We start from the raw sequence: 17,410 nt of genomic DNA, 5'->3' as shown, positions 1-17,410 counted from the left end.
TCTGGCCAGACATGTCCATCTCAAAGGTAGATCCAGGAAGGCTCCTCAGCTCCTCCTCCCCAGTGCAATTCTCATTCCCCTGTGCATAAAGACCGTATTCTGGGAGTGAACAGAGAAATGCTGTGATCCAGAATTCCTGAATGTCATAGATCTCTGACTCACATGGATTTATGCTCTCAAGAAAGTCCAGAAATCCTGACACCTTACTAGTATGGAGACTGAATGACAAGCTGCCGTTGAAGGTTTGTGCAGTGAAATTGTCCCTACCCAAAACAGTGGTGTAATCCCATTCAGCTGTTGTGATCCACACTCTTTCAAGAGGGCTGTGATGAAAAATTTCCTCAGAGTGCAAAAGGAGTTGTAAACCTGAAAGAGATTGGTAGTCCCCATAGACAAGGATCACGTCTATTTCGCTTAAAGAAAGAAGTGAGTGGAGCAGTCCCAGTTTTTCTTCAATTATTTTCTTTGGTGAAAACTCAGACACCACTGGCATCACATGCATCCAAGCAAGGCAAATCTTACTCTGCAAAAGCCTTGGTCTCAGGGTTTGAAGGAAGGTTTCTCCACTGTCATCATCTGAAACAATGAGGCCAATCCAGTTCCACCCAAAATGCTTGAGGAGCTGCACGATCCCAACATACTGAGGTTCTTCATTTGGGACCATCCGGTAGAAAGAAGGGAACTGAGCTTTGTCCCTCAGGGCTGGATCAAAGGAGCCATAACTGAGCTAATGGGAATGGTATGGGTGCCATTTTAGTCTGAGAAAACTAGCTGTTTTATCTTAAACTTGAATTAACACTAATCACTAAATCAAGCTAAATCATAATTTCATTGAACAGGAACTTGCAACAAATGTTGTGGTTTCTAAGATTTGTGCTTCACATTCTAGTAAGTTTGACTGGTACTGGCAATGTCCAATATATTGTACATGCTCCGAGCTAGTTCTTTCCCTCTTCAGGTTCCAAAGACCCAAGTTACACATTCCAAAGTCTTTAAACACAGCTCTTTTATTGCAAATCCACAGTTGACAGAACAGTTTAACTCTAAACAGGCTCTTACCAAAGCTGAAGGGTGAAGTCTATGCAAGTAAAGAGTTGAATCCAAACTGGAAGTTTCACTATGGTCCCAGTAAGGCTGTTGGTCCCACCTTCCAGGGGGACTTGATGTTGAAAAACTGGGTGGTGAAAGCAATGGAGCCCCTCCAGCTGAGCCGCTCATCAATCCTGATAGCTCCTCATTGGACTGGCCCTGGGTCCCCTGTCCTGAAAATCCCCCTGCCTCTTCCAAAATAGTTTAGCTGTCATGCTCAGTGTGAGACCCTCCATCAGGCAACCTTGAAGGAGCCTCGAAGGGTTCAGCCCCTCTGCTCCCACCCTGCTCCTCTGTTCAGAATCTGACCATGGTGTCTTCCATTGCACAGCTGCAATGAGTGCGAAACTGGTTTGCTCTCCACAACACAGCATTAAGCAGGGTGCAAGAGAAACTGGGTTTATATTTCCACCCTGCCTTGTTCACACCTTAGCTCCTTATGCCAAATCCTGTCCTAACCTACATGCCAGCCAAGTCCTGCAGTGAGGTTTTCCTCCAAGTGTACATAAATAGGACTGTTCTTCGGGAATTGTGGGTTCTTATTTTCAGGGATTCCAAAATGCCAGTGCAGCTAGTCAAGAACTCAGTGGTTTACTCAGAAATGTATATCCTTAGCAATTTCATGTGGCACACAGGTAGAGGTAAAACTCTCTTTGTGGTTGCCTGTCTCTAATTCTAAAGACATACCTGTGGTATCTTGTAGGTATTAAAGACATTGGCCATTTGGATTGAGTTTTGGGAGGTGAGACCACCAACCACAGCCACTAATTTGTCTTTCCTGCCACAGCTATAATTGGGAGGATCCCCTTGTCCCGTAAAGAGAAGATTCACAGTGTTCCCATAGGTTTGCATTGAATCAAAAGCATTGTCATTAATCTTGGATCTCAGTGTAATGTTGGGTAATAATTTAACATCCTTGTTGATCTCTTGGATGGCAAAAAGAAAGGCAAGGACATGCTGGTAGTTTTTAGGGATCATGCTGCAATGAGATTTTCATAGCATCTTAATTCTTTACATCAGAGAGCCGACTGCATTAGAGTTTGCACTGTGATTTGCCCATCTAGGCAAGGTGATCGTTGCCATACAGACTATAGAAAAGTCTCCTGCACATATTAATGGCATGAGGAACATCTCCTAAGAAAGCAGAAGTATGTAAATAGTACAGTCAAAGTGACACCATGCTGCACAATGGATAAAATCTTGGATCAGGTTGTGTAAAACCACAACATTAGTGTAGTTCATGCAGGCTGCAGTTCTTCTTGCCTCTTAACCAGGTGCAGTCTCCGTTGACCACGCTGGGATTTTCTTCTGAGCAAACGTGAACAGAAACTAGTCCTGTGATAAGTACCACCTGTTTTCCTAACCTAACTTACTAGGCTGCTGTAAAGTTATGATATTTTGATGAGTGCTGCAGAGAATATGCAGAACTGAAAGCAATGCCTACAGGTATAGAGCTACTGGGGCTGGGTACCAATGCAATGCAAGCCGACCAGCTCCCCTCACCTGATGGAAGAACCCATCTCTCCTACCCCATCTCCTCTGCAGCCTTTCTCTTGGGCACATCACCTTCCCTCTCATCTTTTGCTTTCTTTTCATTCTCTCTCACCACCTTCTGACCTATCCCTGCTTGCCCCATTGGGACAGATTCACACAATGCAAAATGATACCCAAAAATCCCTGTTGAGATTACTATTATCTCTCCAAAAAGCCTTGCTATAATTTGTGTGGTGGGGGATGAGCTGGGGCTTGGTTCTTCTTGGTTTATCCATGCCAGCATTTGAATTATTTGCATTCAAAGTATTCATAACCAAGTATGAAGCCTTGATTTCATCAGGTCTGCCTGCATTATGGATTCTAGTCTTGAGAAGAGAAGACTGAGGGGGGACATGATGTCCCTCTGTAAGTAGCTCAAAGGTGTCACAAAGAGGAAGGTCAAGATCTCTTCTTGCTGATACCAGATTGTACAGCATGGAATAATCAACTCAAGCTATGACAACCCAGATTCAGGCTAGATATCAGAAAAAGCTTCTGCACTGTCAGAGCAATACAGCAGTGGAAACGGCTGCCTAGACAGGTGGGGGACTCTCTTACACTAGAGACATTCAAAAAGAAAGTGGAAAGCCATCTAAGTGGGATGGTGCAAATTGCAGGGGGTTGGACCTGATGACCTTCATGACCCCTTCCAACTCTACCATTCTATGAGTTTATGATTCTAAATTGATGGCCGAGGCATGTGGTGAAGGCATATAAAAGTTTTAAATAAATAAATAAATAAAACATGAAAAATTGCTCTATACATTCCTTCTTTTTCTCTCTGTATCTACATCTATAGAAATACAGAATTACACATGCACATCTTTTGAAGTCCAACTTGCTCTTAGAGCACAATGGATGAACATTTATTAATTCTACTGACAGCCAGTGTGGGGTAGTGGTTACAGAGCACTGGGCTGGGACTCAGGTGATCTGGGTTCTAGTCCCCGCTTGGCCATGGATCCAATTGGGTGACTCTGGGCTAGTCACAGACTCTCAGCCCAACCTATCTCACAGAACTGTTGTTGTGAGGATAAGATTCAGAGGAGAACGATGTAAACCACTTTGAGTTCATAAGAAAAAAGTGGGCTATAAGTCTATAGATAATTGAATGAATGAATGAATGAATGAATGAATAATTTCTTCTGGAAAGGATCCTGTTGCTGCCCATAGGTAAACTCCAAAAACATTTTAGTAACTGAGACATGGAGTGATTTTGATAAGAGCTTGGTCTAATCTTGACCTGCTGGTGGTTCTGTTTTGGTCTGTTTCTATGGAAGACTGCAGGTAAAATGGATTTATTTTGCTGTGACCAAACATAATTGCACACAGAAAAGATCTCCTTAAGAACAAAAATAAAGAACTACTCACGCAGCAGTTACTGAGGAGGACTGTAGCTTTTCCATAAAGTCTGGCATGGTAAAGTTGGAAAGTGTAATGGATACAAATTCACCAATGACAATCTCATCCAGAGAAGTATGTGAGTTAGTTTGAAGTACTACCCTGGAATTGCACAAGGTGGAGTTTGAAGTCATGCCGGAAGAGTAATGCAGCAGCCAGAGCAGCAAAACCCAACAGAACACTAACAAATATTGGGTCAAGTCCAAACGGGACTCTTTCATGATCACCAGTGACCACCATAAACAGTCTCTGTCCTGGCAGAAGATACGAAAAAGCCTGGACTAACAGATCTGTGCTTTACTCAAAATAACCTCCTTGGTAGAAGCAGAGAGAGTTGTCTTCATAGTTTCAGCATAAATCACCATATCTGAAATATGCTGATTTGGGCCTGTATGTAATATTCCCAGGGCTGTGATATCCTTTGGGATATTGGAAAATACCAGTGCTGATTGCAATCATTTTCATAATTACAGGGTAGGTCAACTGTTTTTCCAAGGTCCTGAAGTCTCAGAATTGGCAAAGAAAACATGTCCCTCTGATCCCATTCTAGAATTTAGGACAGTGCAATAGTGTTGAAAACTAGGTTGTACTGATGCAAGTTCTTGGAGAGATGGCCAGCTTCCTAAAAGTTCAGGATTGTCATAGAACCAGTAGGAAGAAACATGTTGGATGATGCCCAGTGAGCGTGGACATAATACAGGCCTGTACAAATATCATTATTTTATTATAAATTAAATAATTATTTATAGATATAAATAATTATTTTAGATATAGAAGAGAGCCAGGGTGGTCCAGTGGTTAAAAGCACAGGACTGGGACTCAGTTGACCTGGCTTCTAGTCCCCACTTGGCCATGGGGCCAACTGGGCCAGTCACAGACTCTTAGCCCTCTTATGCCTACAGCAATAATTCTCACAAAGATACTGTAAGTATAAGATGGAGAGCAGCAGGAGGAGAATGATGTAAGCCACTTTGAGTTCATAAGAAAAAAAGCAGGATATAAATCTAATAAACAAACAAATAATTAAAACTTTTGCTCTTTCACTGCAATACATCCATGTAGCCTATATGAGTATGTAATAAGAAAATTGTGCTTTGAACATCATACTTCAATGCTCTGTAAAATTTGTTCAATCCATGAAAAATGATAAAACAATAAATTATCTACTGATCTGTCTTTCTGTCTAGGAGGTTTTATGGCTGTCCTTATATATCTTCTGCTTTAAAAAAAAATCTTATGATCATTTATATTACAATCTATTTTTTCAGACATTCCTATTGGGGGAGGGGTTATAGATCAATGAATAGATCATAGCTATAATGAAAATAGCAGTAACAGTTATATAGCCTCTGCCAGCCAACCAAGGAGGACCTTAAAGAGGAAAAGGCCCTGATTTCCTGGCCAAGGTCCAAACCAGCCACCCCTGGATGAGAGACTCTAATTTCCCCACAACAGTGTCCTTTTCAGAGCATCCTTCATCTCCTTGTTCCTCAGGCTGTAGATAAGTGGGTTGAGCAAGGGGGTCACCACTGAATAGAAGAGGGTCACCACCTTGTTGCTGCCCCCAGAGGCTTCGGGGACAACATAGGTAACCATGATGGAGCCATAGAAAAGGCTCACCACAGCCATGTGTGAGGTGCATGTGGAGAAGGCCTTTTGCCTTCCCCCTGCAGAGGGCAGCCTTATCACCGCCTGGAGGACAGCAATGTAGGAGCACACGATGAAGAGGAAGGGCCCAAAAATGGCTGTTGAGCTGAGGCTGTAGAAGGTCATCTCTGGGCCAGGGGCTGGAGTGCAGGAAGAGGCCAGAAGTGGTCCTGGGTCGCAGACAAAATGGTCGAGAATGTTGGGGCCACAGAAATGGAGCTGGGCAATCATGGTGATGGGCACCAGGAACCACAGGAAGCCCCCGAGCCAACAGGAGGCTGCCATGCTGAGGCAGAACTGTGGGGACATGAGCACTGGGTAGCGCAGGGGCTGGCAGATGGCCAAGTAGCGGTCCAAGGCCATGGCTGCCAGAAGGAAGCTCTCGGTGGTTCCCATGGAGAAGAAAAAATAGAACTGGAGGAAGCAACCGTGGAAGGAGATAGCGCCTGGCAGGGGACTGGCCAGATCTGACAGCATCCTGGGTACTGTGCTGCTGACATAGCATGTCTCTAGAATGGAGAAGTTGCCCAGAAGGATGTACATGGGGAGGCGGGAGAGGCGAGAGTCCCAGAGAACAGCCCACACAATGCAAAGGTTTCCGGACAACGTGAAGGCATAGCAGGTAGACAAGAAAGCACAGAGGATCAGCTGGAATGGACGTGAGAGGGATGGGAAGCCCAAGAGGATAAACCCCGCTGCTATGCTGGTGTTGTTGGCTTGCTCCAGGTGGGGTTGCCCCTGTTGCTGGAAGAGTGACAGAGAGGGAAATGATAAACATCTACAAGCAACCTCATCCAGAAGCAGTGCCTTTGCTTCACTGGACTGCAATTCCTATCATCCAGTTTCTCCCCTCTGTGCTTTCCCAAGAACAAAGGTCTTCAGAAGAGGACCTTTTCTTGGCATAACTGCCATCAGAGAGCTGGTGTGGTGTGGTATGGTATAGTGGTTATAGTGTTGCATTGCAACTTCAGAAATCCAGAAAACAGTCCAGAAGTTCACAGAATGTGTGTGACTCAGGGACAGTCAGTCTGTTGTGGAGTCCATGGGTTGGATCCATAGGAATTTCCTGTCTATTCCAGTCCATTCTGGATTTTCCTGATGTCCCCACCCAGAACACCACTTCCATGTCAGCTCACAAACATTTTTCTCAAGTCTTGATAAAGTCCTGCATAAGTCCTGTGCCAGGCTTCCCCAGCTTGGCACCTCCACAGATATGTCAGATAACAACTCCCAGCATTGCTGGCCAAGAATGATGGGAATTGCAGTCCAAAACAGTGAGTTGAGGGTAGCTGCCCTGTGCTGTGAGGTCATAGACTAAGCTAATGTGCACATAGCAGAAGATGTATTTGGATTTAATATTACAAATATTGCAAATGAACAAATATTAATTTATGAATGAAACTCAGAAACAAGAAACAGCAAGAAGGGTTTGAAAAAAAATCTTTACCACATGTTTGGGCACATCCAGGGAAGACATCTGTCATGACGATTCTCTCAGTTCTGATCTAGGGGTCAAGACAGGTATCAATCTTAATTGAACTATATTACAGACTTAATAAAATGTGCATATAATTTAAACAAGGGAGAGGCCTTTTGCTATTTCATAAAACCTGTCACATTTTCTTCCGGATTCAAGTCTCCTGTTATTAAGTACACACTGGAGCTTTCAGGGTCTGTGCACAAAATGCTCATCGAGCAATTCAATATGCATCAGGCTTCAAACATGCATACCTGGAACCTCTTGCTCCCCTGTCCTCTAAACCTCCAGAAATGTTAAAATGGGCAGGCATAACCATTTATTTATTTGCTTTCTTGCAGAAGAGAAAGCATATATGAATGTTGGGAACATAGAAAAGTGCCATTTTCATTTTAATTTATCAACATTTACATAAAATGTTGATTTTCTTCCTATCTAGGAAAGAAATGCATAGCTTTTTTTTTTAACTGTATGCATGAAAAAGGTGAAATTGGCCATCACAAGTTGAAGCAGATCCAGGCAGGTCCATTCAGACAGATGGTTCCTAGTGCTTCTAATTGTAAGGCACCTTGTAGTTATGCCTTCTTTCTTCCCCTTAACCAATTTATGATGAAAAAAAATATAGAAAAAGTGGGTGGTAAAAGATGGGAGCTTAGGAGCAGAAGACAATATGATCCTGACACCCACACGTCAGTAAAACTCCATGAATTAAGCAGGAGAACAGAATCAGAAAAACTTTTTCTTGAGGTTTTCCTGCTGAAGGATAAAGAACCTCAGTTACCCAAAACCCCATCAGGAGTTCTGAGTTCTCCCCTTGTCTCATGGAACAAAAGTCAGGTGCAGTGATTAGAAGACAGGAGTCCATGAAACGGCTGCCTGCTTCCGATGAGGAATTCAGACAGGGAGGGAGTGGAATAGCAACAAGTGAAATGCCACAAATCTTACCTGGTTGTGAGAACTTCTCAACACAGTTGCCTCCTTAGTTCTGAAGAGGTGGCCTGGAGAAGATGGTGGATATTACAACCCCATCAACAAAGCCTCAGGAGGCTCCGATCTCCAGAGTGTGGCATAGATGCAAAATCTGGATTTTGCTCATTGGTTCAACAGCCTTGGCTGGGCTGAGGTGATCTAGGGTGACCTGGAAAGAGTGTCACAAGTAGATACAGGTTTTCTGGATCAGAACCAGGAAAATCTGCCATTGTCCATGTCTGAGGTATTTATGAGATGACATTTGGCTTCTTTTTGATTGTTCTGAAAGTCAAAATATAAAGCTGAATGACTGAGTTATTTGAATGTGTTCATAATGAGAGGCAGGTGCCAATGGATTGTTTTAAGTTCTTATTTTATTGCTATTCAGTATAAAACATTTCAATGATTCCATCCTCAACAAATGCACACAGAAGTCATGGCATGTATCCAATGGGTTTTAGTCACTGTTTGTTCCATTCTTTTCAATGAGTCTACTCTAACCCTGCACCTCTCTTGTTATGGACATGCTTTTCCCTGCAGTGTGTACCTCAAAGTTTCATCTTGACATAATGATGGTGGCTCTAGAAATCATACTAATTTCATACTGATAGTTAGCTTTACAAATAAAGCACTGGGTTTTGAATCCCTGTCTCCCTGTGCTCAAAGAAGTGGTAGATCACTCAGTGGAACCAGGTGCCTGGAATGGTGGTGGACTCTCCCACACTGGAGACATTCAAGGCAAAACTGGACATCCATCTGAGTGGGGTGGTGTAACTTGATGTCCTGCAAGAACAGGGGGTTGGACTCGATGGCCTTCATGGCCCCTTCCAACTCTACTATTCTATGATTCTATGATTTGTTTTCTTCTAGGATGCACTCAAACACATAGCCTGTTCAGTCCCTCATTCTGTAGCAAAATCTCAGATATGAGATTCATACCCTTTCCCCCCCCCAATGATTCACTTGTTCAAGTGAAAGGCAAGATTCCTCTGAATCTGTTCTGGTCCATCCTTGATCCAGTGACTTGATGAACAGAATTTTTATTTGGGATTCATATCAATTCAATCTTGGAGAAGCTTTTTTTGGGGGGGGGGGGCTGTCACTCTAGTGGTAAATGAAATCAAACAGAAAGAGAGCATGGCAGAAGTGTACTCCCCTCCAAAGAACCCCCAGAATATTTTAGCTTAAATGTGTTACTACTAGAAAATAAGCCTTGGGGAGGCATCTCAACCTTTCAGAATGTGGAAAAATACTGTAAAAATCAGGAAAACACCACATAATCAATATTTAGGGAGAAAGGGGTGGGGCCATGGAAAAGGGTGGAGCCTGGAAGGGGTGTGACCGTCCAGGAATGCTGGATAGCCCAGATGGGCTCGATATGGCTCATAGGCCAATGGGTGTGCACAAGTTTAATATGAGGACCCACAGTTGATATCCTGAGGACAATGTGCAAGCAACAGGAATATCAAGAAATGATGGGTATAGAGGAATCTTGAGATTTGAATTGTGGATTGGCAGATAGCCAAGTATGAATTCAAGGACATGGTGGAGGAGAATTATGTGCCATTAAGGAAAAGATGCAGAACTGGAGGGAGTATCCATGGAAAGGATAAAGAGCACGTGGGGTGCAAGCTGAGGGGATGCCAAGTCAAATAATATAAGGGGTGCTCTGGCGGGCATGCAGCCCATCTCCAGCCAGGAGAGATTGCTCAGACGGAGGGAGGGTCCCACACCACCAGTGCAATAATACAGATTTTCTCAACCAAAGTGAGCATGTACAGAATGCTGAGAAATATAAGGAGTTGGAAATGTTTCTTCTGTCCCCCTCTGAGGCCCACCAGAACAAATCTTACTTTCTTCTTTTTTCATATCCCATTCCTTTTCCCCCTTTATTTCTTTTCTCCTCAGCCATCTCTCCTTCCTTCTCAACAACCTGCCCAAGGCCTTCCTCACTTGATCGTTCCTTAGACAGTAAATCAAAGGGTTGAGGAGGGGTGTAATAGCTGTATAGAAAACTGTAACCATTTTTGACATCTGGGACTGACTTCCCACTGTCGGTGTTACATACATTGCTGCGACTGAACCATAGAAAAGTGTCACCACTACTAAATGGAAAGATATGGTGGAGAAGGCCTTCTTCCAGCTGCCTTCACCAGAGGATTTCTTCATCAGTGTGAGAATGATGATGCTGTAGGATAGTACAACAAAGAGGAAGTTTCCTAATATAACAATAATATTTATGGAAAACTGGCAGATGAGGGAAACATTTTTTTTGTGGTGGGCAGGCTAGGGACAGAATGGGCCTAGGGTCACACAAAAAGTGGTCAATGATATTTGTATGGCAGAAGGACAACCTGGAGATCAAGGCCACAGGGAGAATGTAGCCCAGGAATCCGATGATCCAACAAGCAGCCACCAGAGCATGGCATGATGTTGGAGACATGATCTGTGGGTAGCGCAGTGGGTGACAGATGGCCAAGTATCGATCCAAGGCCATGGCTGAAATAAAGAAGCATTCGGTGCAGCCAAGTGAGAAGAAGATGTAGAACTGGAGGAAACAAGCATGGAAAGCGATGATCCCGTGAGGGGATGCCAGATCAAACAGCATACGCGGCACAGTGGTAGAGATGTAGCACATCTCCAGCCAGGAGAAATTGCTCAGCAGGATGTACATCGGCAGCTGGGCCAGGTGGGTATCTGCACATACTAGTGTGATAATGGTGATGTTCTCAGCCAAAGTGAGTGTGTAAAGAACAGCAAAAAAGATAAGTAGCAGGAGGCGTGTTTGCTGCCCAGCTCCAAGACCCAGCAAAACGAATTCCTGGATGGTGGACCCATTGGCCAGCTCCATCTGGAATCAGACAATAGAATCATATTCACACACCATGACAAAGAACCATCTGCCTGTCTAGCTATACATTTCCAGCAACAAAGCTCAAGCAAGTAAGCCATCTGAGGGAAAGATAAAAGTACAGCTGCTACCTACCCCCATGTCAGGTCTCAATAAGTTGGAGAGAATAAAAGCTTTACAAAAGTTTGGTGAAGAAGGCTTGGGAACCTTGCAAACATCCTGATGGTCTAAGTTAGATGCTTTTATTATGTCACAACATGGGTTTGAATACTATATCATTTACTGTAACATGAAACTGGTGGTTCATGGATTTGCCAGTTGTTTCAAGTTGGTTTCGTCCTTGGATCGCTCTCCTGGGCATTCACATACATGTTTTTCCATCACTTACTCCAACAGCAATCATAGAAGGTGAGTGTTGAGGGAAACTGAGCCAAGACAGGGTTGTGGAGAAACAAGAGGAAGGTATCAACATGTTGAAGTCATGTCCCACAAAAACCCCTTGTAAAAAACAAAAAGAGACAATGACCACAAGAATAAGGACTGGTAGATGCAATTCTATCCATGCTCAGATGTCCTAAACCCTGCCAGTATGTCCCAGCCAGCATTTCTCAAAGTAATTTACTGCAGCATTTTTAATGCACTCCTTTTCAGGTGAATGGAAGCCTCTAAACTCACCCAGAGTGAAGAACAGTGGCTGCTGTCTCAGCAAATCCTTTAAAAAACCCCCTAAAATTCAATGTATTTTACTAAAAGAGTCATTCTACCCTAAGCCCAACCCTAAAATACCATGTATTTTAACCAAAGAGCCATTCTTGGCCAGATTGTCAGGAGCAAGAGGGAAGCGGACTGAGGTGCCACTGGGAACTGGCACAATCTGTCTGCCCCAAACTCCTTCCTCCACATCCCATCATGCCCTTTCCACATCTCCAAGACCCATCTGCATCCTTGCAAAGGCAGGTACACAGTTCTTTTTGTGCTGGCTGCGAGCAGGGTGGAGCTCAACCTGGCTCTAAGATCACAGGACCTCAGAGCTGGATCTCAGAATAGCCCTATGGTCCTGGACTTCAACTCCAAGGTCCACTCCTCACAGCTCCATTGTTAGAACTGCTCCAAACCCCAGTTTAACTGTTAAGAAGGTTAAAATCAGGATTGCTTCTAAGAAGCTTGGGAAGTTTCCATTGTGATCCTTCAACATTTCTTGGAAAAGCCAAGATCTCCCCCCCCCCCCATAGAAAGTGTTGAAAGTTAAACCCATTCCTCTGCAGTTCCCAGCCCAGGGCATTTCCAGATGGAAGACTCCTTGTAATTCCAATCAAAAGGCAACAGGCAGTGATTTTTGTATTTCCCTCAACATGTGTGTGTGTGCTTGTGTGTGCAATAAGTGAAAATTTTTTAGAAAGCTTAAGTTGTGGGAAAATACATGAGGTTTACAATTGGAAGGCAATATGACTGGGTCCCTCTTAAAATTCTGTGAATAAGCCAGTGTGACTGCACATTCAAAGCCTCACCTGGAAGCTCTGGAAGTCTTCTTTGCCTTATTAATTGTTCCTGGTTTAGTGCCTCAGTAATATTTGAAGTGTAGCTCCATCCGGTGGAAGGCTTAGCACGACTGGTGACATTTCAGAGTTTGACAAGATAACGCTGTTCTTGTGCCATTTCTTTTGTGTTTTTGGTGGGCAGAAGCATGTGTGACCACAAACACTAGAGTCTTGAATGTCTCTGATAAATATGTGGTGGCTTTGAAGAACGTGTTCCTCAAGAAAGCTATAATTATGGATTCAACAATATATAGCTTCCCTCTGGAGACTGTTTGCCTATCTCTCAATGTTGCCTATCCCTACAGGTAATTTTTATTTTCCTTTGTTAGGGAACCATGGGCTCATCTGAGCAATTAAATGGATGCAATGCCCTATGGAGGAGCTACCTGGTAGCTTGGCGATGAGATAGAAGAACATTCTGTTCAAACTACTGTAGCCCCACTCACAAAGGCTGAATGTTCTCCCACCAGATCACAGGAAACTTCCATTATTGATCTGCTAAGCCTTTGATCTTGCTGATTGGCAATGTTCTCCATTGAAAGCTATCATTGGGTTTTTTGCACCTATATGGTGCTTTAAGGTTACAGTGGAAGAACCTCAGTATATTGTCCAACTCAGTGAGTTTAAGATTAGAATTTGGGCAGGATCGGCTAACATGTCTATTATATGGTTGTGACAATAGACTGGATGAAGGCTAACAAACTGAAGCTCAGTCCAGAAAGGTCTGAGAAGCTGTTGGTTGGTGATTCCTCTGACCAAATGATGATCTTTTGTTAAGATTTTATTGTATTTTATGACATTTTATTGTATTGCTCTCAACCCCCAGGAAACTTTGACTATTGGGCAGCATCAAAATAAATAAATGAATTCAGTCATCTTTTGGTATTCAAAAATATATTTAATGAATGAATGAATGAATGAATGAATGAATGAATGAATTGGCCCTCTGGCTGCAAGAGGTTTGATGATTCTGCTTTAACTCACAAAGAACCTTCTTGGAATTTGTTTGTAGAGTGTTACCCACCTGTAGTTCCAATAAACTACTATATCTGATTAATACAATTCTGGCAAGGGCACACCAGAAATTGTTCTAAGTGGGTTCAGTCATTGGTTTTCTTCTAACACAGAAGAGTAAAGGGGAAGGTTTTGGGATCTGTTTTAATTTTAATTATAAAATATACTTCATATAAAATCACATCAAAATATAATATATTGTGCAGGATAACAAATGCTTCTCTTTAGTATAAAGGAAAGCTTTGCTGAAGATTCTAAGATCTTAATTGTCTAAGAGGAAATAGCATTTCCTTAATATAAGGATTTCTAGTTCTAGTAGTTTCAAAGAAAACATTTCATCTAAGGTTCCAAATGTCCTATTCAGCTCTGAATGGGTAGGTCAACTGACAGGTACATAGATCTGGTGTTCCTCTAAATGGTAAGAGCCTACATCACAGCAAAATCAAGACATATTTGCACACTTTCTCTGTAAATATTATCTAACAGCTAATGCCATCATTATTTTGACTAGCCTTATTTATCTTATTTTATTAAAAGTTAAAACACAATAAAAAGGCTTAAACATATACCTTTCAAGCTAGATGAATTCTAAATCTTGCCTTGAGAAGAAAATTTCTTAGTCAAAATGTACTATTTCAACCTTACACTACAAATTCTTCTTGATATCGATAGATCAAACTTTATACTGTGGATACCTTACACAATGGTAGGGTTCAGACACCACAATGAGCCATGGTGTGGGTTTTTTTTATCATTGTTATTGTCTGAACCCAGTTGTGGTATTTCACTGTGATAAGATTGGTCTTTAGAAACCATGATGAGACCTAATGGTTTGTTCTATGGCTTCTCTGTGCCACTGTGGCTTGTCATGTTGTCTGAACCCAGGATAGTGGTTTCCACAGTCCTGGTATGGAACTGCCATAGAGTGCTCTGGAAAGAGTGACAATGAAACAGTGCAGAAAACATTTTTGGGGGGGGTGGGATGCATTTTGAGAGTTTTTTTTTAAAGAAAAAAAGTCCTTTACCACTGTTTTATTTTGCATTGCTAGCTTCAGATGGGAGAGTAGGATAAAAATACATGTTCTAAGAGATATACAAACCAAACAAGACAAAGTACAAACCAGCTAACCTGGAATTTTCACCAGACAATATTAGGCATAATTCCCCTGCCCTCTCCTCCCATTGGTCCACAGGATTGCATTCAGGAATGGCTTTCAGTTGCCAGAAAAAATTCTTGCCACATCACAACTCATCCCCATTCATGAGGGCTCCTGGTGCTCTGCATAGCATTTCCAGGAGGTGGGAGAAGCTGCTGTGGAAAGAAAGGGTCAGGGAAGTCAGCTATTGCATGCCCTGTTGCCCACGTTCATTCGTTCATTCATTGATTCAGTCATTCATTCATCTGTTCATTCATTCATTCATTCAATTTCTATATTGCCCAACAGCCTAAGCTCTCTGGGCAGTTAACCTTAATCTGGATCTGATTTATCTTTGACTTCAGGGTGGGATGTTCTGTTTGGGTTTTGCTCTTCTCTCTCCTTTCCTCTTACATTGTTTCCTTACTCCCAGTTATGCTCATCTTTCTCCTCAGCAACCTGTGCAGGGCCTCTTTCACCTGATCATTCCTCAGACAGTAGATCAGCGGGTTGAGAAAGGGTGTGATGGCCGTATAGAAGAGGGTCACTGCCTTAGTGACCTCCGATTGGCTCTCTCCACCTGGGGCTAAGTACATTCCTGCCACTGAGCCATAGAAAAGTGTGACCACCATGAGGTGGAAGGAGATAGTGGAGAAGGCCTTTGTACGGCTGCTTTGCCTAGAGGATTTCATCAGAGTAATAATCACAGTTCCATAGGACAGCACAACAAAGGAGACATTGCCTATAATCAGACCATTCAAGCAAATCTGGCTGAAGAGAGGAGCGTTGCCTAGTGGAGGGCAGGCCAAGGACAGAATAGGACCCGGATCACACAAAAAATGGTCAATGATGTTGGAGCTACAGAAGGACAACTTGGAGATCAAGATTGCCGGAACAAGGTACCACAGGAAACCAACAACCCAACAAACAGCCACCAGGCAGTAGCAGGTCTTTGGGGACATGATCTGTGGGTAGCGCAGTGGGTGGCAGATGGCCAAGTACCGATCCAGTGCCATGGTTGAGAGGAAGAAGCATTCCGTACAGCCCAGAGAAAAGAAGATGTAGAACTGGAAGAAGCATTCCAAGAAGGAGATGGTCCCATGAGGGGAAGAGAGGTCAGCCAGCATTCGGGGCACAGTGGTGGACACATAACACATCTCCAGCCAGGAGAAATTGCTTAACAAGGTGTACATGGGCAGCTGGGCCAGGTGAGCATCCAGGAACACCATTGTGATAATGGTGATGTTCTCGGCCAAAGTGAGCATGTAAAGGAAGGTGAAAAAAATGAGGAGCAGGAATCGCTTCTGCCGTCCAGTTCCAAATCCCAGCAAAATGAATTCTTGGATGGTGGACCCATTGGTCAGCTCCATCTGGAATCAGATTACACTCATGTTATAGGCTGCCTTTCTGCTGAGAAAGAGAACTATGCAGGAATCTCACTGTTGGAGGTGGATCTCTGCTATCTTGTTACAAATCTCATATGATTGCAAAGCACACGTTACAAATTATAACTTTTAAGAGGAAAGATGACAAATGTAACTTAGCATTAGTTTGCTTTGCGGCAGTGTCACAAATGTACAGGAACTTGAGTTTTGCAATGAATATTTTTCTCTGTCCCTGCGAAATTTCCCTACTCTGTTACTGAATTTTGAAATGACATTATTGATTGCTTTTAAAAATGGCAAAACATTATCTGGTCAGTAATGTAAAATACTCACCAGAAATGTACATATGAACTTTGCATCATAGCCAATGAAGAGTTTGATATGAATTTTTAAAGTTGCCAATGGGGCATGCATACTACATGATTTCCTTTGAAAGACCTGTCTACCTTTCTTCTGGATTCAAATTCATTGGAAAGTTCATATCCATTGTTACCAGTACCTGCTCTGATTAGTTCAATAGGGAACGATCAGGAAAGAAGATGTGTGGGTTGAGTTTGTATTCCAATTGCCAGGGATGCTGAATGAGGGACCACAAAGAAGAGTCAAAGAGACCACATGGTAGATCCATCTTTGAAAGAAGTTGGAATTCATCAGCCAGGGATGGACAAAGGCAGTGGCCAAGAAGCCTTTGACTTGATTACTCAACTGAAATCAGCAAGGCAGCTGTGAATCACAGGCATTTCCTGGTAGTTCCTACTCACCTCTTACCTATTCTTTGTTGTTGAGGATGACAGTACATGCCATTTCTATCCTGCATCATTCTTCTTGTGAGAAACCCAATAGCTCCATTTTACCCTCACAACAGCAACCCTGTGAGATAGGTTAGGCTGAGAGTAATGACTGGCCCCAAGTCACTCAATGAGCTTCATGGCCAAGTTGGGACTAGAATTTGAATCTCCCAGGTTCTCAGTCCAACTATCACACCAAGCTGTCTCTCGGATCCTTGTTTTTACGATCTATCAACATTTCCTTGACATAATACTGATTAGGAATGATAGGAATTGCAGTCCAACATGCCAGGAGGCAGGCAAGTTAGAGAAGATTGTTCTAGAATGCAGCAGCCATTCAGAACTTAATTTCTTTGTTTTGTATCCCTTACCTTGGGATTGACTGCAATTTCTGAATCTCAGTAGGCCTGAACTAAAGCTCCATCCATTCAAAGGGGTGCTCCATCCAGGAGAATGCACATGATGGCTTTTATGATGGGATCTGGGAATGCGGGGAAGTGCTTGCTTCTTTGGTCTTGCAGTGGTGCTCAGCTGTCATATCCATGAATTGTAAAGTACAAAATGGACTTGGAGGAGAGATCC

General features: G+C 43.0%; 3 protein-coding genes across 3 annotated transcripts; all 3 read right to left on the bottom strand.

Annotated features, from left to right (window-relative positions):
* Nucleotides 1-5,460: 5,460 nt before the first annotated feature.
* LOC123019480 (olfactory receptor 11G2-like) lies at nucleotides 5,461-7,147 on the bottom strand. The gene is made up of 2 exons (XM_044422391.1): nucleotides 7,118-7,147; nucleotides 5,461-6,414 (listed from the first exon to the last, which is right to left on the bottom strand). Exons 1-2 carry the CDS (start codon nucleotides 7,145-7,147, stop codon nucleotides 5,461-5,463), a joined length of 984 nt encoding a protein of 327 aa, XP_044278326.1.
* Nucleotides 7,148-8,275: 1,128 nt separating this feature from the next.
* Nucleotides 8,276-10,967, bottom strand: LOC123019479 (olfactory receptor 11G2-like). The gene is given in 3 exon segments (XM_044422390.1): nucleotides 8,276-8,285; nucleotides 10,026-10,390; nucleotides 10,392-10,967. Coding segments are annotated over 3 exon segments (951 nt in total).
* Nucleotides 10,968-15,065: 4,098 nt separating this feature from the next.
* Nucleotides 15,066-16,025, bottom strand: LOC123019478 (olfactory receptor 11G2-like). The gene has a single exon (XM_044422389.1). The coding sequence runs from the start codon at nucleotides 16,023-16,025 to the stop codon at nucleotides 15,066-15,068; it is 960 nt and encodes a 319-aa protein (XP_044278324.1).
* Nucleotides 16,026-17,410: the final 1,385 nt, after the last annotated feature.

Source organism: Varanus komodoensis, unplaced genomic scaffold (assembly GCF_004798865.1).
Source record: "Varanus komodoensis strain SLA01 unplaced genomic scaffold, ASM479886v1 scaffold126, whole genome shotgun sequence".
Classification (NCBI taxonomy): Eukaryota; Metazoa; Chordata; class Lepidosauria; order Squamata; family Varanidae; genus Varanus; species Varanus komodoensis.
The sequence above is the reverse complement of the archived record's forward strand: the minus strand, read 5'-3'. Positions and strand labels throughout refer to the sequence as shown.

What these genes read in the sequence shown, in the direction of transcription:
- LOC123019478 (XM_044422389.1), bottom strand. Translation starts at nt 16,025, where the DNA reads ATGGAGCTGACCAATGGGTCCACCATCCAAGAATTCATTTTGCTGGGA.
- LOC123019480 (XM_044422391.1), bottom strand. Translation starts at nt 7,147, where the DNA reads ATGTCTTCCCTGGATGTGCCCAAACATGTG. An exon ending in TGGATGTGCCCAAACATGTG is followed by an intron (nt 6,415 to 7,117) that starts GTAAAGATTTTT and finishes TCACTCTTCCAG; the next exon opens with CAACAGGGGCAACCCCACCT.